At 39.9% G+C, this 19,616-nt stretch overlaps 1 protein-coding gene across 1 annotated transcript in view; it reads right to left on the reverse strand.

Annotated features, from left to right (window-relative positions):
• Positions 1 to 1,564: 1,564 nt before the first annotated feature.
• Crkl (CRK like proto-oncogene, adaptor protein) overlaps positions 1,565 to 19,616 on the reverse strand; it is a 32,817-nt gene continuing 14,765 nt past the window's right edge. Inside the window, exon 3 of the mRNA XM_076862574.1 lies at positions 1,565 to 5,189. Within this exon, the coding sequence (XP_076718689.1) occupies positions 5,055 to 5,189 (135 nt within the window). The 3' untranslated portion in view covers positions 1,565 to 5,054. The remainder of the gene's footprint in view (positions 5,190 to 19,616) is intronic.

The raw sequence follows: 19,616 nt of genomic DNA on the forward strand, positions 1-19,616 counted from the left end.
TGTTTCAAATTTTTAAAAAAGGCTGGGATCACTCAATGGTAAAGTGTCCCTGGGTTCAATTCCCAGTACCAAACAAAACCAAAAAACTGGTTCACAAGGCTGAGGTAAGAAGATTACCAGTTCAAACCCAGTCAGAGCAACTTAGCCAGGTGAGCAACTTAGCAAGACCCTATCTCAAAATTTAATTTTTTTTTTTTTTAAAGGGAGGTGGGGCTGGATTTGTGGCTCAATGGTTAAGCACCCCTGGTACTATTAAAAACAAAAAACTAAAAACTGGGTTGTAATTCAGTGGTTTCAATCCCTATATTTTAGCAGCATACAGACTGGCACCGAGATTTTACCATAAGAAAATATGGATTTTTCAGCATGCACAATAGCACACACCTATAATCCCAGCAATTTGGGAGGCTGAGGTTAGGATTGCTAATTTTGAGGCCTGCCATGGCACTTAAGGAGCCCCTGCCTCAAAGTAAAAAAGAAAAAGGGCTGGGGATGTGGCTCAGTGGTGGAACAATCCTGGACTTAATCCCTAGTATTGTGTACATGCACACATACACACACATAAAATATGGACTTCTCAATACTAATAGTCACCAGAATAAAGGGAAGTCAAAGATAACAGGGATGTGGAGGACAGAGCCTGGCTGAAGGATATGTAAGCCTTTAAGAGCGGTCAGAGGGCTCACCAACACCTCAAGTGTTCCTTGAAGTTCCCCCAAAGTTCATCAGGAGGATCATATTTAACAGAAACAGAAAAGGATTTGGATTTAAGAAAGCCAGACAGGATAGGTCAGGTTGCACATGCCTGTAATCCCAATGGCTTGGGAGGCTGAGGCAGGAGGATCATGAGTTGTAAGCCTGCCTTAGTATCTTAGCAAGACCCTAAGCAACTAAGCAAGACCCTGTCTCTAATTCTAATAAAATATAAAAAAGGGCTGGGAGGGGCTGGGGTTGTGGCTCAGTGGGAGAGTACTTGCCTAATGTGTGAGGCACAGGGTTCAATCCTTAACACCACATAAATAAAGGTACTGTGTCTATTTACAACTAGGGCTGGGAATGTGGCTTAGTGTTTTAAGCACCCCTGGGTTCAGTGTCCCCAGTACCCCCTCCCCCCCAAAAAGCTGAACAAGTATCCTTCCCCGCCTAGGATAGGGCTACTTGCTTTCCAGGACTTCTGCTTGAAACCATTTAATTCTGGTTAGCTTATGCTCAACAAATACTTAACACAAGACTTCAGATATGGGTTCCCAGAAGGAAAAACACCCCAAAACACCCAATTTCTCCATGGTGGTACAACACACAGGAACCACTGCCGCAAGAATGAGCACCAGGCTCTCCTGTAGCACCCACTATACCCATACAATGGGAGAAGATTCTTTTTCTCTTTTGGAGAGAGGACCCAAATATGAGAGTTTGGGAAAGGGGGTGCTTTTGTGTGGCAGTGGCAGCAGCACAGGGGGAGGAGGGCTCTGAGGAACACAAGGGATTTCACCATTGCTTAACGGCTGGGGAACCTGGTAGGAGCTGACTGAGTAGACACTGAAACACCAAAGCTGCCACCACCACCGGCTGATGCAAATTTTATTGAGACAATGTACAAACAGGCCATGGAAACAAGGGTTTTGATGCTGGGACCAGAAACGTAAAATGGAATACAAAAATAAAAAGGCACTAATCTGTTAAGAAAAGACACTCAATGTATTCTAAGAATATAAGTCATTTAATACTGTTAATTTTATAGCACAAAATAAAACAAGCTATGATCCCCAAAAATAATTTTAAAAGCTTACAGAGAAAATATTATTGCCTGAAGTTTATGATCTTTAAGTTACAGGTCAAAAGAGTTTTACGTTGTTGTTTTAAAACACACAGTGAAGACCGTCAGGAAGCAAGGCCACTGTTCCTCCTGCAGGGACAACGATTCTGTCTCAGAGAACTGTCCTTCTACTCCTTTAGAACATACAACCAGCTCAGTGTTCACACTGACAGCAGTTACCAGGGACATGGCTCTCTGGTCCCAATGGGTGGAGTTTGAGGCAGAGCTCAGTGATGTCCACAGAAAGCATTAGTCTTAGGTACTGTGTTAAAACTATCAAGAATTCACTCATTTTAAGAGGTTAATGAACATAATATTAAAGGATTAAATTATAAACACCTGGCACAAAAACACATCATCCCTTTTCTAAAAATAAAATGTTCATATTCCTCTGAGCAAATGTTACAAGAGCAGTGGCCGTCTTCTCTCAGGCCTGTCTTGTCTGTAAACAGCTGTAAAGGAAGGCCAGCACAGTGCCAGGGGTGCAAAGATCCAAGGAGGGTGCAGCAGTCCTTTCCTCCTTTCCATGAGCACAGAAGGTGTTGAGTCTGGGCGGCCAAAGTCACAAACAGCAGCTGATCAATGCACCCTCTTTGTTAACCATGTTGTCAGGTGGTTACCAAACAGCGCACAAATAATAAGGATGACTCCTGTAGTGGAAGTCCTTTCCAGGACAAGTAAGTTTTTAATCAGACTATCAATACCTTCTAGTACATAATTTGTTTCCTTCCCAGGTGAAAAATCATAGTGAGTTAATTTAAATTATTTTCCATTAACATCTTCTACAACACAGGAAAGCAGAGCAGGTAACAATAATGAACAGTTAAAAAAAGGAAGCCCACCCCTGCATCAAATTTGCAGTGCTCTATGAAGCATGAACATTTTCCTAGACTAGTGGGAACCAAGGCACTGAAGCCAAGGCAAAGGTGCTGCTTTCCACTATTTGGTGTGAAAAATAGAATTTCTCCACCTAATTAAAAAAACAAAACAAAACAAAACTGATAAGGTTTTCAAGTCAAAAAGTTACTACTTTTGGCACACATCTTGAGAGCTCAGAACTCAAGACTTATTCTGGATTGAGCTCTCAATCTCCTAGGTAACCCTGGAGACATTTATATTGGCTAAAGTAATTCTTTATGGAAACAAACTCCAGGTTTGTGGAGTGTTTTGATTCTGAAGCACATCCTATAGGGTGGATCTTGCTATTGGTTGGTAGACCTGGATGAAAGGAAACCCTGCTTTCTGAAATGAACATTTACTACTGGTACTCTGAGCCGACTGTTACAATCAAAAGGTGCCAAGCCCTTCAGCTATATCCATTTTTAAAAGGTCTTAGGGTTTGTGCCCTCTTTGATCAAGGCTAGACACTCCGCTCAGATGCAGGAGCCAAGAAGGCAGGGTGGAACCAGGTTATGGGCTGAAAGGCAAGCAGTATTTCTAGGCAGTGTAGGGATTCTGTCATACTCCCACCACCTGTGGGTATAAGGCTGGGCCTGAACTTAGAACAAGCCCACTAAACGGACTTGGCCAGAAAAGGCAACTGTAAGAGGTGGCCACATTTCTCATTGGGTAAGAAGCTGATCTCTTAAGCATTTTCTAGGAAAACCACAGACAGCCACAGTGGTATTTTTTCCATCTGATTGTTATTTTGTCACAGGAAGACTCTTAAGATTCTTTAATATGGCAGTTATCAGCCTGATTTAAAGACAAAGTAATAAAGAAATGGAAAACTGGTTGTTTTGCTGATTCTGTCACCAGAATACATTACTCTGAACTCAAAACCTAAGCACTTCCAGAGATAGGGCTATAGTTGCAGCAGATGCCCCATAAATGCTTGAATTACTCTTTAGGTTGCTGCTACATTTCTGCAGTATTCACTTTGAGCTGAGCTTGTCTTCATTAGGGTCCAGAGGGAGAGCAGAATGAATTACGTAAAGGTTCCAGAATTCTTATCTGTCATGCTCAGCAGACATCAGTCCCACACTTGTACCAGAGCTGGCTTGTATAAAAAACAGGTCTCTTTAGCTAATAAGAAAATACTTTAATAACTAATAACAATAAAGTAACAAATGGTTAATGGTAAACTGGTTAAGAGTTCTTCCTAGTCACTATAATACTAGACCTCAAGTGAATGAACCAATTTCCAGTTAGCATTTCCTTTATTTGGAAGCATCAGCACCATCTTTCTCCAGCAGCCCAGGAAGATTGAGCTGGGGCATCAAGGACTGGGTAGGCTTCAGTGAATGAAATTCAATGATTCTATTAACCTCACTTTTAAAAGAAATTTAAGTCATATAACTTAAAGGGGTACATTTTCTGAAAATTGGGACAGAAAATTAGCCAAATGTTCAACCTCACCCCCACCCCCACCCATCACTGGCAAACAAGGTAAGCAAAGGCTTTCCCCCAAATTACCTCTGACTCTAATGTTTTTGGGGACAAACTAATCCAAGAGGCCTGTGTACATAGCTTGGCCCACCACTGACTGCTGATTTATTGTGTTATTTTCTACATGGTAAAACAAGGTACTACTGACAACCAAGACAATAAAGGCCTTTACACTTCAGAGCTGTTCTTTTCATATTCCTTTAGTTACAGCAGCTTCAATTTAGAAGCTCAGAGGCAGTGCCATTCCCTGGACTATCACAAAAATCCAACCTGCTACTTAAAAATCTGTTCAGAACACACAAGTCCAATTAGTCTTCCAAAACCAAACCAAACCAAAAGAAAATGAAAGAAAAGCCAGATTTGGGGGCCGGGGGGCAGGGTGCCTAGGACAGAATTCTCTCTTCCTTAATGTTCACTTCCTGTGTTGTTCAAGAAAAAGTTGGTGGTGGAGCCACCACTTTGTGGAACAGCGACATGCAGGATCTCTCACTACGGCCTCAAGCTTTCTCTGATGAACACGACAGAAATCAGTCCCAAGTACAAACAGGGCAGCGATGAGAAGGAAGACCCTTTCCTTGTCAGCTTCTCTCCACATGTGTGCTTCCACCAGCATTTCCAGTTTATGATCCAAAAAACTCTAAAATCGGCTACTCTGACAATACGACTATAATACAGATGCCAGGAGACAGCCGCTGTGTGCATTCCAAATGTGTATGAGAGATCGCCAGTCTGCAGAAAGCTGGACATTGGCAATGCAGTGTAACCTGCCTATGAGAGAGAATGCTTTCCCACTTCAAAGGAGACTATGACAGGCAGAACAACGAAGCAGCAGAAAACAGGACAACAGCAATCACTCATTTTCATCTGGGTTTTGAGGGTCAATGATTTTGACGTGTGTAAAAGGAAAAAGCCCTTTGCGCCCATTCACCTCACCTTCCCACTGGCCATTTATATTCATTCTGGTGACTTTCACAATGTCACCAACCTACAGGGATGAAGAAAGAAGACAAAGTTAGTATTGCTCTGAAAATATGAAAAATCACAAGCATTATCCAAAGAAATCAATTTTTTCCCAACAAGAGTGTCTGCTCTACTCCAATTCATATCAGATGGAACTGTTGTCACCAAGACTCTGAGCAGCAATGATGCCTCCCTGATCTGTCCACTTCTTACTCCCTTTATGGAGCAGTCACTGGGGGAAGCCCAGTTCTGAGCATCTTAAAATGCAGGGTGATGGAAATTCTACCTACTGCCAGAGGATAGGTACCAGATAAGGTCTGCTCATCAAGAGAAAGCAGGAATTTGATTTGGGAAGTGGTTTTCAAACTGTTCTGGAGATCCACAGACTTCTGGGAAGGTGCTTTAAGGGTCCAAGTCTATTTGGTACCTGAAACTCAGTGGCACTCTATCACTCTATATTGTATTTTATTTAGAGACAGGGTTTCACTGAGTTGCTTAGTGTCTTGCCATTGCTAAGGCTGGCTTTGAACTCACTATTCTCCTGTCTTAGCCTCCAGAGCCGCTGGGATTACAGGCGTGTACCACTGCACCTGGCTCTAATTTTTTTAAAAAAGTACATTTTATAAAGTTATTATAAAAAGCACATTCAAATTTCCTATAGTCTTTTTGGCATACTGCCTTGGTAAGTTAATTTAATGTAGACCTTCCTTGGAAAAAAGCTTTTCTTGCAAAATAGCAAAGTCAAAGCTTAAAAACAAACAAAACTATCTTTGTGTTTTGTAAATAACAACAAAAACCTACCACCACTTGCAACAAACAAAGTCATAAATAAACTGGATGCTGAGGGCAATAAGACCAAATCTACCATTCATAATGTTATTTCCAACTTTTCCTGCCCAATACAAAACTAAATTACCACACCCCTCTTTTTTTTAGTGCTGGGGATCAAACCCAAGGCCTTAAGCATACTAGGCAAGTGCTCTACTACTGAGGTATATTCCCAGCTCCTCCTAATTCCTTTTTTTTTTTTTTTGAGAGAGAGAGAGAGAAAGATAATTTTTTTTAATATTTATTTTTCAGTGGATACATCTTTATTTTATTTTATATGGTGCTGAGGATCGAACCCAGCGCCCCGTGCCTAGCCCCCTAATTCCTTTTTAAAGCAATTCTTAGGTATGGGTAGTTCAGCAGCAGAATACATGCTTAGCATTCCTGAGGCCCTGAATTTAATTCATTGAACCACTAAAAAAATAAAATTTTCATGTTGTAATTTGGGTTCCATGTAATATTTCATTTGAAAAGAGTCGTCTTTTGCTCCCAGTCTAACAAATCAATTGTGGAGGCAAATTTAGAAATCCACCTGCCACAACTGGGGGCCATATAGCGTGAAGGCCAGTTCTCCAGGAGCCTGCCACTGCATTGGTTCTAACACAGGCCTTGGGAAGCATTATATCTGCCTTTCCTGGTTACTAGGTGGGTCACTACACTTGGAATGGTAGATTCCAGGTGCCCAAAAGACAGACATCTTGCCTCAAGTTTGTTAATTTCAGTTCACCTAAGTTATATATATGGCAAATCTGAGAAAATAAAACTTGCCTTCCTGAAAACCCCACCCCAAGTAGCCCTCTCCCACCTCTTCTTGGGTCAGTTTATCCCACCAGCCTAAGTGAATGTGCTCTCACCTCTTGCTAATCACTCCCACCTTATGTTCCCACAGCCTCTCACTACCTGGCTCTATCAACCCAGCCACCAAGCTCTGAGCCATCTGCCACCATCTATGTTACATGAGCCCAATCATCCCAACTCCCAACCTCCTTTCCTCCAGCTAAACCCCATCCATCATACTCTGGATATTGCTCTCATTCACCAAGACCCTCCTGATGGCCCAATTCTAGCGCTCTACCTTTCTGATGTTCTGTGACACTTGAAGGCAAAGATTTCACCCACTCTCTCCTTTCTCTCTGCTCCTCTTTTGTGTGCAATTCTGTAAAGTAATTCCACCAGTTGAGTTCCCACTGATACTTGTAGAAAGCAAGCTTCTGTGAGATCAGGACCTTGTCCTCCAAGATTTTGGCAGACATGCCCAGTGAAGCTCCATTCTCTCTCTGCTCTTCTACAGTCACCTCTTCACTCCTAATGCATACCACTACCATATGGTCCTCTGAAGGAGGGAAACTGCTGAATCATCCTGCACTCTGTGTATGTTATGAATCTCTTGCAAACTAGTTTCTGGGAAAGTATAAGAATTAGGGAAAAAGATTAGAAAGTAGTAGGCCCATATACCTGATGCTGGGTATAAATAGCCAAGCAGTTAAGCAAGGTTCTTAAGGGCACAAGTTGCTGGTTTAAGGGCCTTAGAACAGAAAGATTGATCTTTTAAAATATAAACAAAACTAAATCACTGCTTTGCTATTTAAACCCCCTCGAACTCCTTCTTTCTACACTCTGATCTTCATGGTTCTGCCTAATCTGGCTCTGCCACCTCATTCCATGCCACTCTGCCTTTCCCCTCCAATCACACTGGCTTCTTTTCTATTTCTCAAACTTGCCAAGCTCTTTCCCAGATATAGACTATATGACAGGTACAAGGATATGCCATTATACTTTTAACATTTCAAGAAGTTAAAAATCACATTCCAGGACTGTGGATGTAGCTTAGCATTCGAGTTCTTGCCTAGCATGAATGATGTCCTGGACTCCATCCCCAGCACGACAAAAAGAAAATAAAACCCTCTCACATTCCTGGCTTTTTTTTTTTTTTTTTTTTTTAATTTTTTTTTTTTCAAAGAGAGAGTGAGAGAGGAGAGAGAGAGAATTTTTTAATATTTATTTTTTAGTTATCGGCGGACACATCATCTTTGTTTGTACGTGGTGCTGAGAATCGAACCCGGGCCGCATGCATGCCAGGCGAGCGCGCTACCACTTGAGCCACATCCCCAGCCTACATTCCTGGCTTTTGCCTGGAATCACCAAGCTAATACCAAGAAATCTCAGATCTGTTCTTTCACAGTTGAAGACAGAAACATAAGTGACTCTTATCAAATCAAACAAGTCCTAAAGGTCCCCATGAAGCCTCCAATGTAAACAAAGAACACATGAAGGCCCTTCAGGCAGCTCCCAGTAGTCTTTGCAGATAAGATGTTTACCCTGCTTAGAGCCCCTGGCTATGTTCTACATTGTGTACTGAGGATACAGAAAGACACAACTTGAATGTAAGACATACCTAAATAAAAATAAGATCTAAGATCTACAAAAACTTTGATCTCCTTAGAACAAATATAAAGTGGCAACAGTGAAGCAGTCCATCATGAGCTTTAAAGCATGACAGAACTGCCTGAAAGTCCTGGTTCTGCCATTTTTAGTGGCTCTGTGACTGTAGCACACTGCTTAAGTGACCCCAAGTCAGTTTCCTTCTGAATTTAGAAGGCTCTTACAATATTTAAATGAAATATGACATGGGAACTATTAACTAGAACACCCAAGAAAGTAGATGGTAATTATTATGAGAGTGGAGATTCCTGAATAGAGGTCCCTCTGCTGGCCATGCCCTTTGGAAGCACCAAGGGAAGAGTGGGAATCAGTCAAGCAAGGTTATCAACCTTATCAGTAACAAAGTAGCCTTCAGAAATGAGGAGAAAAATAGCATTTGTGAATGAGAGATGAGGGGGAGGCCTGAAAACACAAGTCTTATAAATTATGGTGATAGATACAGCAGCTGAGGAAGACAATGAGAAGACTGAGTTAAAGGTGAGCCACATATTGAAACTTGCCAGGAATAGTCATATCTCAGTTAATTGGTGACTTTGGCATTCTTTACAGGATATTCTCCACAAATCCTAACTAATCAATTTAATAAGAGTTACTAAATTTCTACTGCTTGTAAAATGAACAGGTCAGTTCCTATCCTCAAAAAAGTTTTGTCCATTGTGGGATGGACAATAAATAATCCACTATAGAAATATGACATGGCAGATACTCATTGTTTGTTATGTAGCAACACAGTATAAAAACAGCAGTACTAAATCGACACTACAGAGCTCAGGAGCAAGAAGCTATTGCTTCAACAGAGAGAACTTGGACCTGCAACAAAGGTCAAAGAGTAACCTAGGAAAAAAAAGAATGGTTTTGAGTTTTCTAATGGCCATTCTGGCCTTGCAAGAGTTTCTTTCTTTCCTTTTGCTATGAATCCAGAGGAAGGACACTGTCTTATACTAGAACAAGGAATAATGAATAGAGCAGAAAAATGGCTGTTAGAATCAGAGATTGAGTGCTATTTGATAGAACTGTGGAAGAATCTCATCTACAGTCAGGCCTGTACAGAATTGTGGGCAGCAGGCTGTATAATACTCAGGACATCTTTTAAGTATCACACTCACTTTAGAGGGCAGATCAATCTTGGAAGTGGTTGGGTATCAACCTGGTTCAAAGAGTAAACTTAAGTCTGGAAGATGTCACTGAACCTATCAATAGACCAAGAGGAGACATATAACTGAAAAACCATCTTTATAAATTTTCACCATATAAAACAGGACAATCCAGGGCTGGGGCTGGGGCTGGGGCTGGGGCTGGGGCTGATTGGTAGAGTGCTTGCCTAGCATGAGTGAGGCACGCGGTTCGATCCTCAGCACCACATAAAAATAAATTAAATAAAGGCATTCTGTCCATCTACAACTTCAAAACAAAACAAAACAAAACAAAAACAGGACAATCCGAATCATTATTAGAATTGTCCAAAGGGAAAGTAGCCCAGTGGTAGAGCACAAGTCTGGCATGTATGAGGCCCTAGGTTCCATCCATAGCACTAGAAAGAAAGAACAGGACAGGACAGGACAGGAATGTCAAAATGGTTATGTTTTTGTCTATCTACATTTGAAATTGGGAAATAAACATTTGAGCATATATACTAGGATCAACAAACTGTTGACCAGGAAGCAAATACGAAGTCCTGTTCCTTGTCTAGTGAAGACCATGCAAAGAGAAGGCAACAGGGCATGAACTTCCTGCTGTCAGCAGTAGTTTCCTTCATCCCTCTAGTCCAGAGTGTATCCTAGGAATAACTACCATCTGACTTCTAGCACTTGATTTGTGCAGTAGTCAAGGCCCTGGAAGGCCAAAATACTGGTTGTCATAATGTTTTTATGCTTCCCTACCAGCGTTCACACCCCATACTGATATTCTCAGATTGCATTCTCTAAAATTACTGAGGCTGGCCTCAAATTTGCAATCCTCCTGCTTCAGTCTTCCCAATAGCTGGAATTATAGGCACACCAGCTCTAACAGTCATTTATTTATTTATTTTGTACTGAAGGGGCACTTTACCACTGAGATATATTCCCAGTCCTTTTTTACTTTTTAGTTTGAATCAAGGTCTCACTAAGTTACTTAGTGCCTTGCTAAGTTGCTGAAACCTGCCTTGAACTTGCAAGCCTCCTGCTTCAGCCTCTCAAGTTGCTGGGATTATAAGTATATATCACCATGACCAGCTCTCTAACTTGTTTTTAATACTAAAAACTGGGTCTCTTCCTCAAAATTTCTAATATCGGAGCTGAAATGGGTGGCTAAGTGGTAAAATGCTTGTCTGGCATGTACAAAGGCTTGGTTTTGATTTCCAGAACCAAATAAATAAATAAATAAATTCTATTATCCTTCAAGGTTCAAAAGGGCTGCTTACTGGTTAACAGTTCTTGTGAAAACGGAATTTTATTTTAGAATGAGGCAGAGGTCAAAGGACTCATAGGACATTATGCTGTGATGCAAGAGAATGTAAGTTTTAAGGAAGAAGTGAAATTAGGAGTGGTGGGGCATGTCTGTAATCCCAGCAGCTTTGGAGGTCGAAGAAGGAGGATTATAAATTTGAGGACAGTATTAGCAATTTAGCAAAATAAAAAGGGCTGGGATGTAGCTCAGTGATACAGTGTTGGTGGGTTCAATTTCTAGTACTGCAATAAACAAATTAGTTATTTAATTAATTCTATTCACAGGATATAATCCTATATACAGAAAATCCCTAAGCCCACATGAAAAATATAAAAATAAACAAACTCAACAAAGTTGCAGGGTATAAGATCAACATACAGATTTCAGGTATGATTCTATATATGTAATTAAGAAAACAATTGCATTTATAATACATCCAAAAGAATAAAAATACCTGCAACAAAGTGATCTATTTCTCAGAAGCAAACAACAACAAAGATGGAGGACTCAAAAATTTCAGATTTCAAAATTATTACATGAAATCACATTAACTGAAACAATATGGAATTATCATATGGAGATACAGAAACTCAAAGTTCATCACACACACACACACACACACACACACACACACAATACTGGGAACGGAACCCAGGGGCATTCTACCATGGAGGTAAATTCCTAGCCTTTGCATTTTTTTATTTTGAGACAGAGTCTTGTGAAATTGCCGAGGCTGGCATCAAAACTGCAAACCTCCTACCTCAGCCTTCCAAGTTGCTGGGATTATAGGAATGCACCATGGTGCTGTCCTTTGCCCATTTAAAAAAAAAAATTATTAGTTATAGATGGATACAATATCTTTATTTATTTTATTTTTTTTTATGTGCACTGAGAATCAAACCCAGTGCCACACACATGCTAGGCAAGCACTCTATACCACTGAGCCACAACCCCAGTCCGTTTGTTTTAGGAGTTCTTTACATATTCTAAACATTCAATTTTTGTCAGATATGACTTCCAAATATTTTTTCTGTTTTGTAGGTTGCCTTCTCAGTGTTTTAATACACATTTTAAATCATGCCAAATCTTGAATTGTTGTTTTAAATGGATGAACTATATGATGTGAATTAACATCTGAAAATTGCTTTAAAAAACCAAAGAATTGAGGATCTGGGTGCCATGGTGCACACCTGTAATTCTACTTGGAAGGCTGAGGACTCAGTGGCAGAGCACTTGCCTAGCATGTGTGAGGCTCAGGTTCAAACCCCAGTACTGCAAGAAGAGAAAGAAAACAAAACGAACAAAAAACTGGCTCAATCGGGGTTCTGCCATATACTACTTGGAAGACTGCCAGTAAATGATACAAATCTCAAGTTCTAAGTGTATTAAAGAAAAAAAAGATGAGGTTGGGACCACCTGCCCCTGGAACTGGAATGAAAATAAACTGTGAGATCCCTTGCTGATGGTTCTTCTTACCCAACAGCTATTACCAGATACAGAAAACAGAGAAGGTCAGCATAAAGGACTAAACTGGCAAAGCATGGTGGTGCACATCTGTAATCACAGTTACTTGGGAGGCAGAGATAGGAGAATTGCAAGTTCAAGGCCCACCTCAGCAACTTAATCAGGTCCTAAACAACTTAGTGAGACCCTATCTCAAAATATTAAAATAATATTTTCCAGGTGCATCACCAATCTTAACAAATTTCTCTTCACCGTGTACACTTGACAGCTTAAAAAAAAAAAAACTAAACATGGGAGTAATAATGGGTCAAAATTTACAAAATAAAGTACTGTTTTGGTGTGGGAGTTGTCATGAGGCTGTGTTGAAGTGACTTAACTGTGGGATATTGAGTATCCATTGAAATGGATTTGTTCAACCATTTACATTAATGAGCATTTAAATGCAACAAATATCATTTCAGGTGACTTAACATGAACGAATAAAAGTCAATGCTATTGGAAAAAAATATATATATTAAAATAAAATAGGCCAGGTGATGTAGCTCAGTGGTAAAGCACTACTGGGTTACCAGTACCAAAAAAGAAGGAAAGAATGAATGAATGAATGGATGATCGGACTAGGCTGGAATAGGCCTTGCCCGAAACACAGTAGGGTCCCAACTTCATGGTATTTTCACCCAATTTACACATTAAGAGAAACAAAAATCTTTAAAAAATAATTCTCTCTCATCCTGGGGAAAATATCTCTGATCTTGAGGCTAGAGGTAGGAAGATTATAAGTTCAAAACCAGCCTCACCAACTTTTATTTTGTCTCAAAAAAAAATAAATAAATAAATAAAAAATAAAAAGGGCTGAGAATGTAGCTCAGTGATAAGACTGCCCCTGGATTAAAGCTCCAGTACCTACCGCTATCTCTGATTCATAACTCACTGAGAATATGATATGCTAGAAGAAAAATGTGTTATTAAAAACATGAAAAAAAAAATAACCCCCATCACCAAAAACAAAACAAAACCCACAAGAGCCAGGCAACAGTGTTGTACACCCAATAGCTCCAGCTAACTGGAAGGCTAAGGCAAGAGAATTTCCTGAGTTCAGGAGTTCAGGACCAGCCTAGGCAACACAGCAAGATTCTGTCTCTTTAGAAAACAAACAAGGGGGCTAGGGTTAGCTCAGCAGTAGAGCACTCGCCTAACATGTGCGAGACCCTGGGTTCGATCCTCTGCACCACATAAAAACTAAATTGGTATTGTGTCCAACTACAACTAAAAAGTAAAATATTAAACAAACAAAAACACCTAGAACCTTAAATTCTGAAGGATTTTCTGAAGATTCTTATTCTTTTATTTTGTTTGGGGGCGGGGGACACCAGGGATTGAATTCAGGGGCACTCAACAAACACATCCCCAGCCCTATTTTGTACTTTATTTAGAGGCAGGGTGATCATGTATGGGACTCTAGGAATGAGTAAGATGCTTCATAATGACCTTTTAGAGACAGGGTCTCTTGCTAAAGTGTTTTGAACTTGTGATCCTCCTGCCTCAGCCTCCTGACATGATGGGATTTACAGGCCTGGGCCACCATGCCTGAGTCTCCTCAGATTCTCACTTAAAAAGCTGTATGTGTTGAGTGTGGTATCACACACCTGTGATCCCAACCCAAGGACAGGGGAGGCTAAGACAGGAGGAGCTCAAATTCAAGGCCAGCTTTGGGCAACACAAAAAATAAAAAGGGTTGGGAATGTAACTCAGCAGCAATCCCTGGTACCAAACCAAACCAGACCAGACCAAAAAACTGTAAGAAGGCTATGATCATGAATGGGCCCCTAGGGATGCTTCATAATCATCTCGTAGAGACCTAAAATACTACAGGAAATAAGGTCACCCAGCTTAAGGAAATCACGTTGATCCCTGTGAGGAAAAACAAACAAACAAAAAAACCCAGTACCACTGAAATCTAAATTTGCTTTGTAGGCTACTTCATCTCAGTAAGTAGAAGCAGCAATGAAGAAACTGCTAATGTAAATTTTTTTTTTTTTAAAGAGAGAGAGAGAGAGAGAATTTTTTAATATTCATTTTTTAGTTTTTGGCGGACACAACATCTTTGTTTGTATGTGGTGCTGAGGATCGAACCCAGGCCGCACGCATCCCAGGCGAGCATGCCACATCCCCAGTCCCACTAATGTAAATTTAATTCCAACAAATGAAACATTAATTGGTAAGTAGAAAACTAAGAATTCCAGGCGAGTAGTGAAGGAAATTATACTATAGAACTTTGGAAAGCCAAACTCAAAAGATTCAGACACCAGTTAGGTGGAGCACACCTGTAATCCCAGCAACTCAGGAAACTAAACCAGAAGGATCAAAATTTCAACGGCTAGGGCTGTGTAGCTCAATGGCAGAGCACTTGCCTAGCACATGTGAGCCACTGGGTTCTATCCTTAGCACTGCATAAAAAATTAAACAAATAAAGGCATGCTGTCCATCTACAACTATAAAAAAATTAAAAAAAAAAAGTTCGAGGCAAGCTTCAGCAACTTTGCAAAAAATTCAAAAGGGCTAGGATGTAGACCCATGGGAAATTGCCCTTGGTTCAATCCCCAGTACAAAAAAAAAAAAAAAAAAGACAAAGATTCACATGCAATACAATGGCTAAGGGTTTTTAAATTGGGCAAAGACAATCCAACAAGAAATTTCAACAATTCAATCATATGTGACTCTAAGGGGAGCAAAGAGCAAGTATCTTAAGGACAATGGTAAGTTCATACAAAGAACCCTTAGAATCAATCAATCAATCAAAACCAGATGAAAGGATGCTCTTAGACTGATAAGGACAGATATATATTTGAAGTGTTGGCCAAACACACTGGCAAGCAGGAATAAAAGCCCAAGATTGGTCTCCTGCCACAGAGAAATTACATCATAGGATACTGGCAGAAGGGCTCTCTTTTGGCTCATGTCAAAACAGAGAATATAACAAATTCTATAAAACAAACTGGTGAGGGCTGGGGATGTGGCTCAAGCGGTAGCACGCTCGCCTGGCATGCGTGCAGCCTGGGTTCAATCCTCAGCACCACATACAAACAAAGATGTTGTATCGCTGAAAACTAAAAAATAAATATTAATAAATAAATACCACAGTTTCTTAAAAAAAAAAAAACAAAACTGGTGAGCCTAAAATAAAAACTGAACAAATTCTGGATGTGATCATCAAACAGATGGTTTGTGAGGATTGAGGATGGAAAATGGAGTCTGGAAGTATAATAAGGAAGTATAGGCTCAAGCAGACCAATCTCACCTGTCTTTTCATACATATGTGACATAAGTCAGGTGAGGCTGTCTAAAAGGACATTAGTACCAAAATCTAAATGATTAATTTTACAAAACCTGCAGGGAACACAAAATCAAGGGGGTGTGATCAATATGCTACACAACATAATCAGGAGTACAAAAGATTCATAAATGGTGTACAGATAGTATAACAAAACAACCCAAAAATTCAAGAGGGCCAACTGTAAGATCATGGACTTAAGTCCAATCACTAAAGTTGGGTATACGCCCGCTGAAGCAGGTGGATCACCAGAGCCTAGGAGTTCAGGGTTAAGTCAGGTATGGTGGTGACACCTGTAATCTCAGCAAACTCAGGAGGCTAAAACAGGAGGAGACACTGTCTCAAAAAAAAAAAAAAAAAAAAAAAAAAAAAAAAAATGGCTAGGAATGTAGTTCAGTGGAAAAGCACATCTGGGTTAAATCCCCAGTACCAAAAAACAAACAAAAAGAACACTGGGCTAAGAAAGGGAATGATTTTTGGATGGTAAGAACTTGTAGAATATAAGAACTTGTTAACTACTGGAGTCATACAATTCAGAACAAATTACCTTATGAATCTATAAATACAAGAAGTTCCACAAGGACAGAAATCTGGTTTTGTTCACTACTGTATCCCAAGCTCCTAGCCTGCCTCAAAATCAGCACTTCATAAAGCTCTAACGAGTGAATGTTTTAGAAGGTGTCCAAGTTGAGACTGGAGTGCCAATGGATAAAATGCATTAGGAAAATGGCCAAATGACCTAAAGGATTTTTAAAGTTGGTTAGCCAGGTAGGGCGGCATGTGTCTGTAAACTCAACAACCAGGGTGGCTCAGGCTGGAGAGTCCCAAGCTTCAGCAACTAAGCAAGATCCTGTCTCAGAATAATGATGTAGTCCAGGGTACAGCACCTCTGGGTTTGATCAGGGGGTGGAAGATAAGGAATGGGATGACAAACTTATTTTTCTTGATTTATTTCACTCTATCCTGACTTACTTTTAAAGTTTCACTTGCTGCCTAAATAACTGTTATTCTCCCTCCACAGAATCTGTTACACTGACTTTGATTCCTGCAAACCCCCAGCTCATATCATCAACTGTTCTCGTAACCCATAGCACCAACCCACTTTCAATTTAGATACTTGGATACAAAAATTTCATACAATAAACACTCTTTGAGTGTGGGTACCCAAGACTAAGCACAATTTTAAAGATACTAAGAAATTTCTTCTTCAGTCAGAAAGCATATTGGCATACCAGTGAGAATATTATTACAGGGAAACCAAGGATCTGCTGTAAATTTAAAAATCAATCAATAAAAAAGGAAAACTGCCAGGGCTGGGGTTGTGGCTCAGTGGTAGAGCGCTTACCTAGCATGTATGAGGCCCTGGGTTCGATCCTCAGCACCATATGAAAATAAATAAATAAAATAAAAGGTATTGTGTCCAACTACAACTAAAAAATAAATATTTTAAAAAAAGGCAAACTGCCTACAAATTTCGGAATTTCCATCAGTTGTGGGAAACTGGTGGCTTCATCTCTCAAATGAAGGCATTACAAGAAAGTTGTTATCTCCTCAGCTCATGTGGTATGGCAACAGCCCACTTTTCCTTGCTTTGTCTCTTGCTACTTCTGGCCTTTGCCAGGCATGCCCAAATGTGCTGACCTACTTGCAGATACTCAGTGGTGTTAATCACTTTCATGCAAGCTCTTCCCTCCCAGCAATGCCTTCCCCCACTTTACCCAGCTAGCTTCTATTCATCCTTCAAAACTCATTTCAAGCCAGGCACTGTGGAACATGCCTATAATCCCACCAGCTCAGGAGGCAGGAGAATTAAGAGTTCAAAGCCGGCCTCAGAAACTTCGTGAGACCCTAAGCAACTCAACAAGACCCTGTCTCTAAATAAAATATTAAAAAAGGCTGGTTATGTGGCTCAGTGGTAAAGTGCCCCTGGGTTCAATCCCTGGTATCAACCAACAAATATGTTACGTTAGCCTTATACATAATTTGCTCAAGATTACACAAGTAAGAGCCAGGACTTGAACATAGTTCCACAATATCTCCCTAATCACCTTGCTTCTTCAGTGTCAGGGAATGCAACTTTGACTACAGTTTTGTTTTTGTTTTAAAAAACAACAACAGCATCCTTCCTCCAAGCATTTTCTGCTGGTCAATGATCCCCTTTTTATTTTTTTTATTTTGAAGTAGGGTCTCACTAAGTTGCCTAAGACCTAAATTGTTGAGGCTGGCCTTAAATTTGCAATCCTACTGCCTCAGCATTCTGAGTTGCTGGGATTAGTATGTGAGACGCCCACCTCAATTTACCTTACACAGGTCATCATGATTTCCCTTTCAAATAAATAACTGGATCAACTCATTTCTTGAAAAGCAGAAAAAAAAAGAAAAAAAAAAAAAGAAGAAGAAGAAAGAAAATGGCTAAACACAGACCCGTTTTTAAATCACTCACTGTTTGAAGAATATTCTTACAAGAGTCAAGTTTTATGGGGAAAAAAAAGTTTGTGAAATAATTCAAGGAATACAGTTCACCTAAGCCATTGTTCTTCTTTGTAAATACTATCAAGGGAATAAGGAAGCTTCAATTACTGGCACATTTTGTCCTACTTGTGTCACTGTTACTCATTTTCATTTTAATACTTTTCCTGGTAACCTAATTGTATCAGTTCCCAAGAAAGTTGTTTAAACAGGATCTGAGAGACATCAGTATCCTCATAGTTGTAGAAGATAACATAATTATAGAAACATTTGTTATAGCCAAATCTCATTTAAAGATACAGAAAAATACCATTAAGTGGAGTGTGGCAAAAGACTATTTCTTGGATCCCATTTACACTCAGTGAAACACTGATCAAGGTTTAGATCTTGACAATATCTGATTTTCATCCCTACAACACCCTTGTGCATAAAATTCTGACTGAGCACCTCAAACCTCAAGGTTCTCACCCTAGTATGCCAACAATCAGCAGTCTAACACACAAGTCACACCTACTATGAATCCCATGCTAAAATGAGAGATGCTGAAACCACAAAGCAAACTGGAAGGTATTAAGTGTCAAGTGCATCCATATATTCAAAGGTATGAAATGTGGACCAGGCCAGAGGTATACATGTATATAAAGACAGGTCTATGTGGGGGTAAGAAAGCTAAAGAAGGTCTGCTCAGGACTATCTGTGTGGAAGCAGCTTGTTTTAGATTCTTTCCTGTTCTTCCCTTGGTCCTTCCCAGTCTCTGATCCCTGTTGCTTGTTCATTCCTTACAGCCAACATGAGAGGGCTATAACCACTGAACCTGAAACTATATTCATTCAGACATTACTAATGCTCCACAAAAAATTGAGGACAACCAATGGAAAAATACACATAAAACAAATTATAGCTAACTTTTTCTGTATGCAGGCTGAATTGTGGTTTAACTTTTGCTTTCTTGAAGCGACTGGCTCCATTATATTACCCTACTGTAATGCACCAGGACTCTCTGAACCCTTCCCTACTTTGACCTTCAAATGAATACACAGGGAATAGTTACTAATAATCTATTTCTCTAACACATATGTAATTTGATAATGCTAAAGAAGAGCACTCATTATAATCATACCACAATGATTTATGTGTTTGTATATGTGTGTGTATGTATGTGTGTGTGTGTTTGTATATGTGTATGTATGGATGTGTGTGTGTGTGTGTGTGTGTATATATATATATATATATATAGAGGAACATTTTGGTTTACACAACATTTTCACAAGCATCATTTTATGTGGTCTTTTTTTTTTTTAATTTATTTTTTAGTTTTCGGCGGACACAACATCATTGTTTGTATGTGGTGCTGAGGATCGAACCCGGGCCGCACGCATGCCAGGCGAGCGCGTTACCGCTTGAGCCACATCCCCAGCCCCATTTTATGTGGTCTTTACAACAGCCTACTGAGGATAGCAATAATAGCAATTTGCATACATTATTTTATAG

This window comes from Callospermophilus lateralis, chromosome 1 (genome assembly GCF_048772815.1).
Source record: "Callospermophilus lateralis isolate mCalLat2 chromosome 1, mCalLat2.hap1, whole genome shotgun sequence".
Classification (NCBI taxonomy): Eukaryota; Metazoa; Chordata; class Mammalia; order Rodentia; family Sciuridae; genus Callospermophilus; species Callospermophilus lateralis.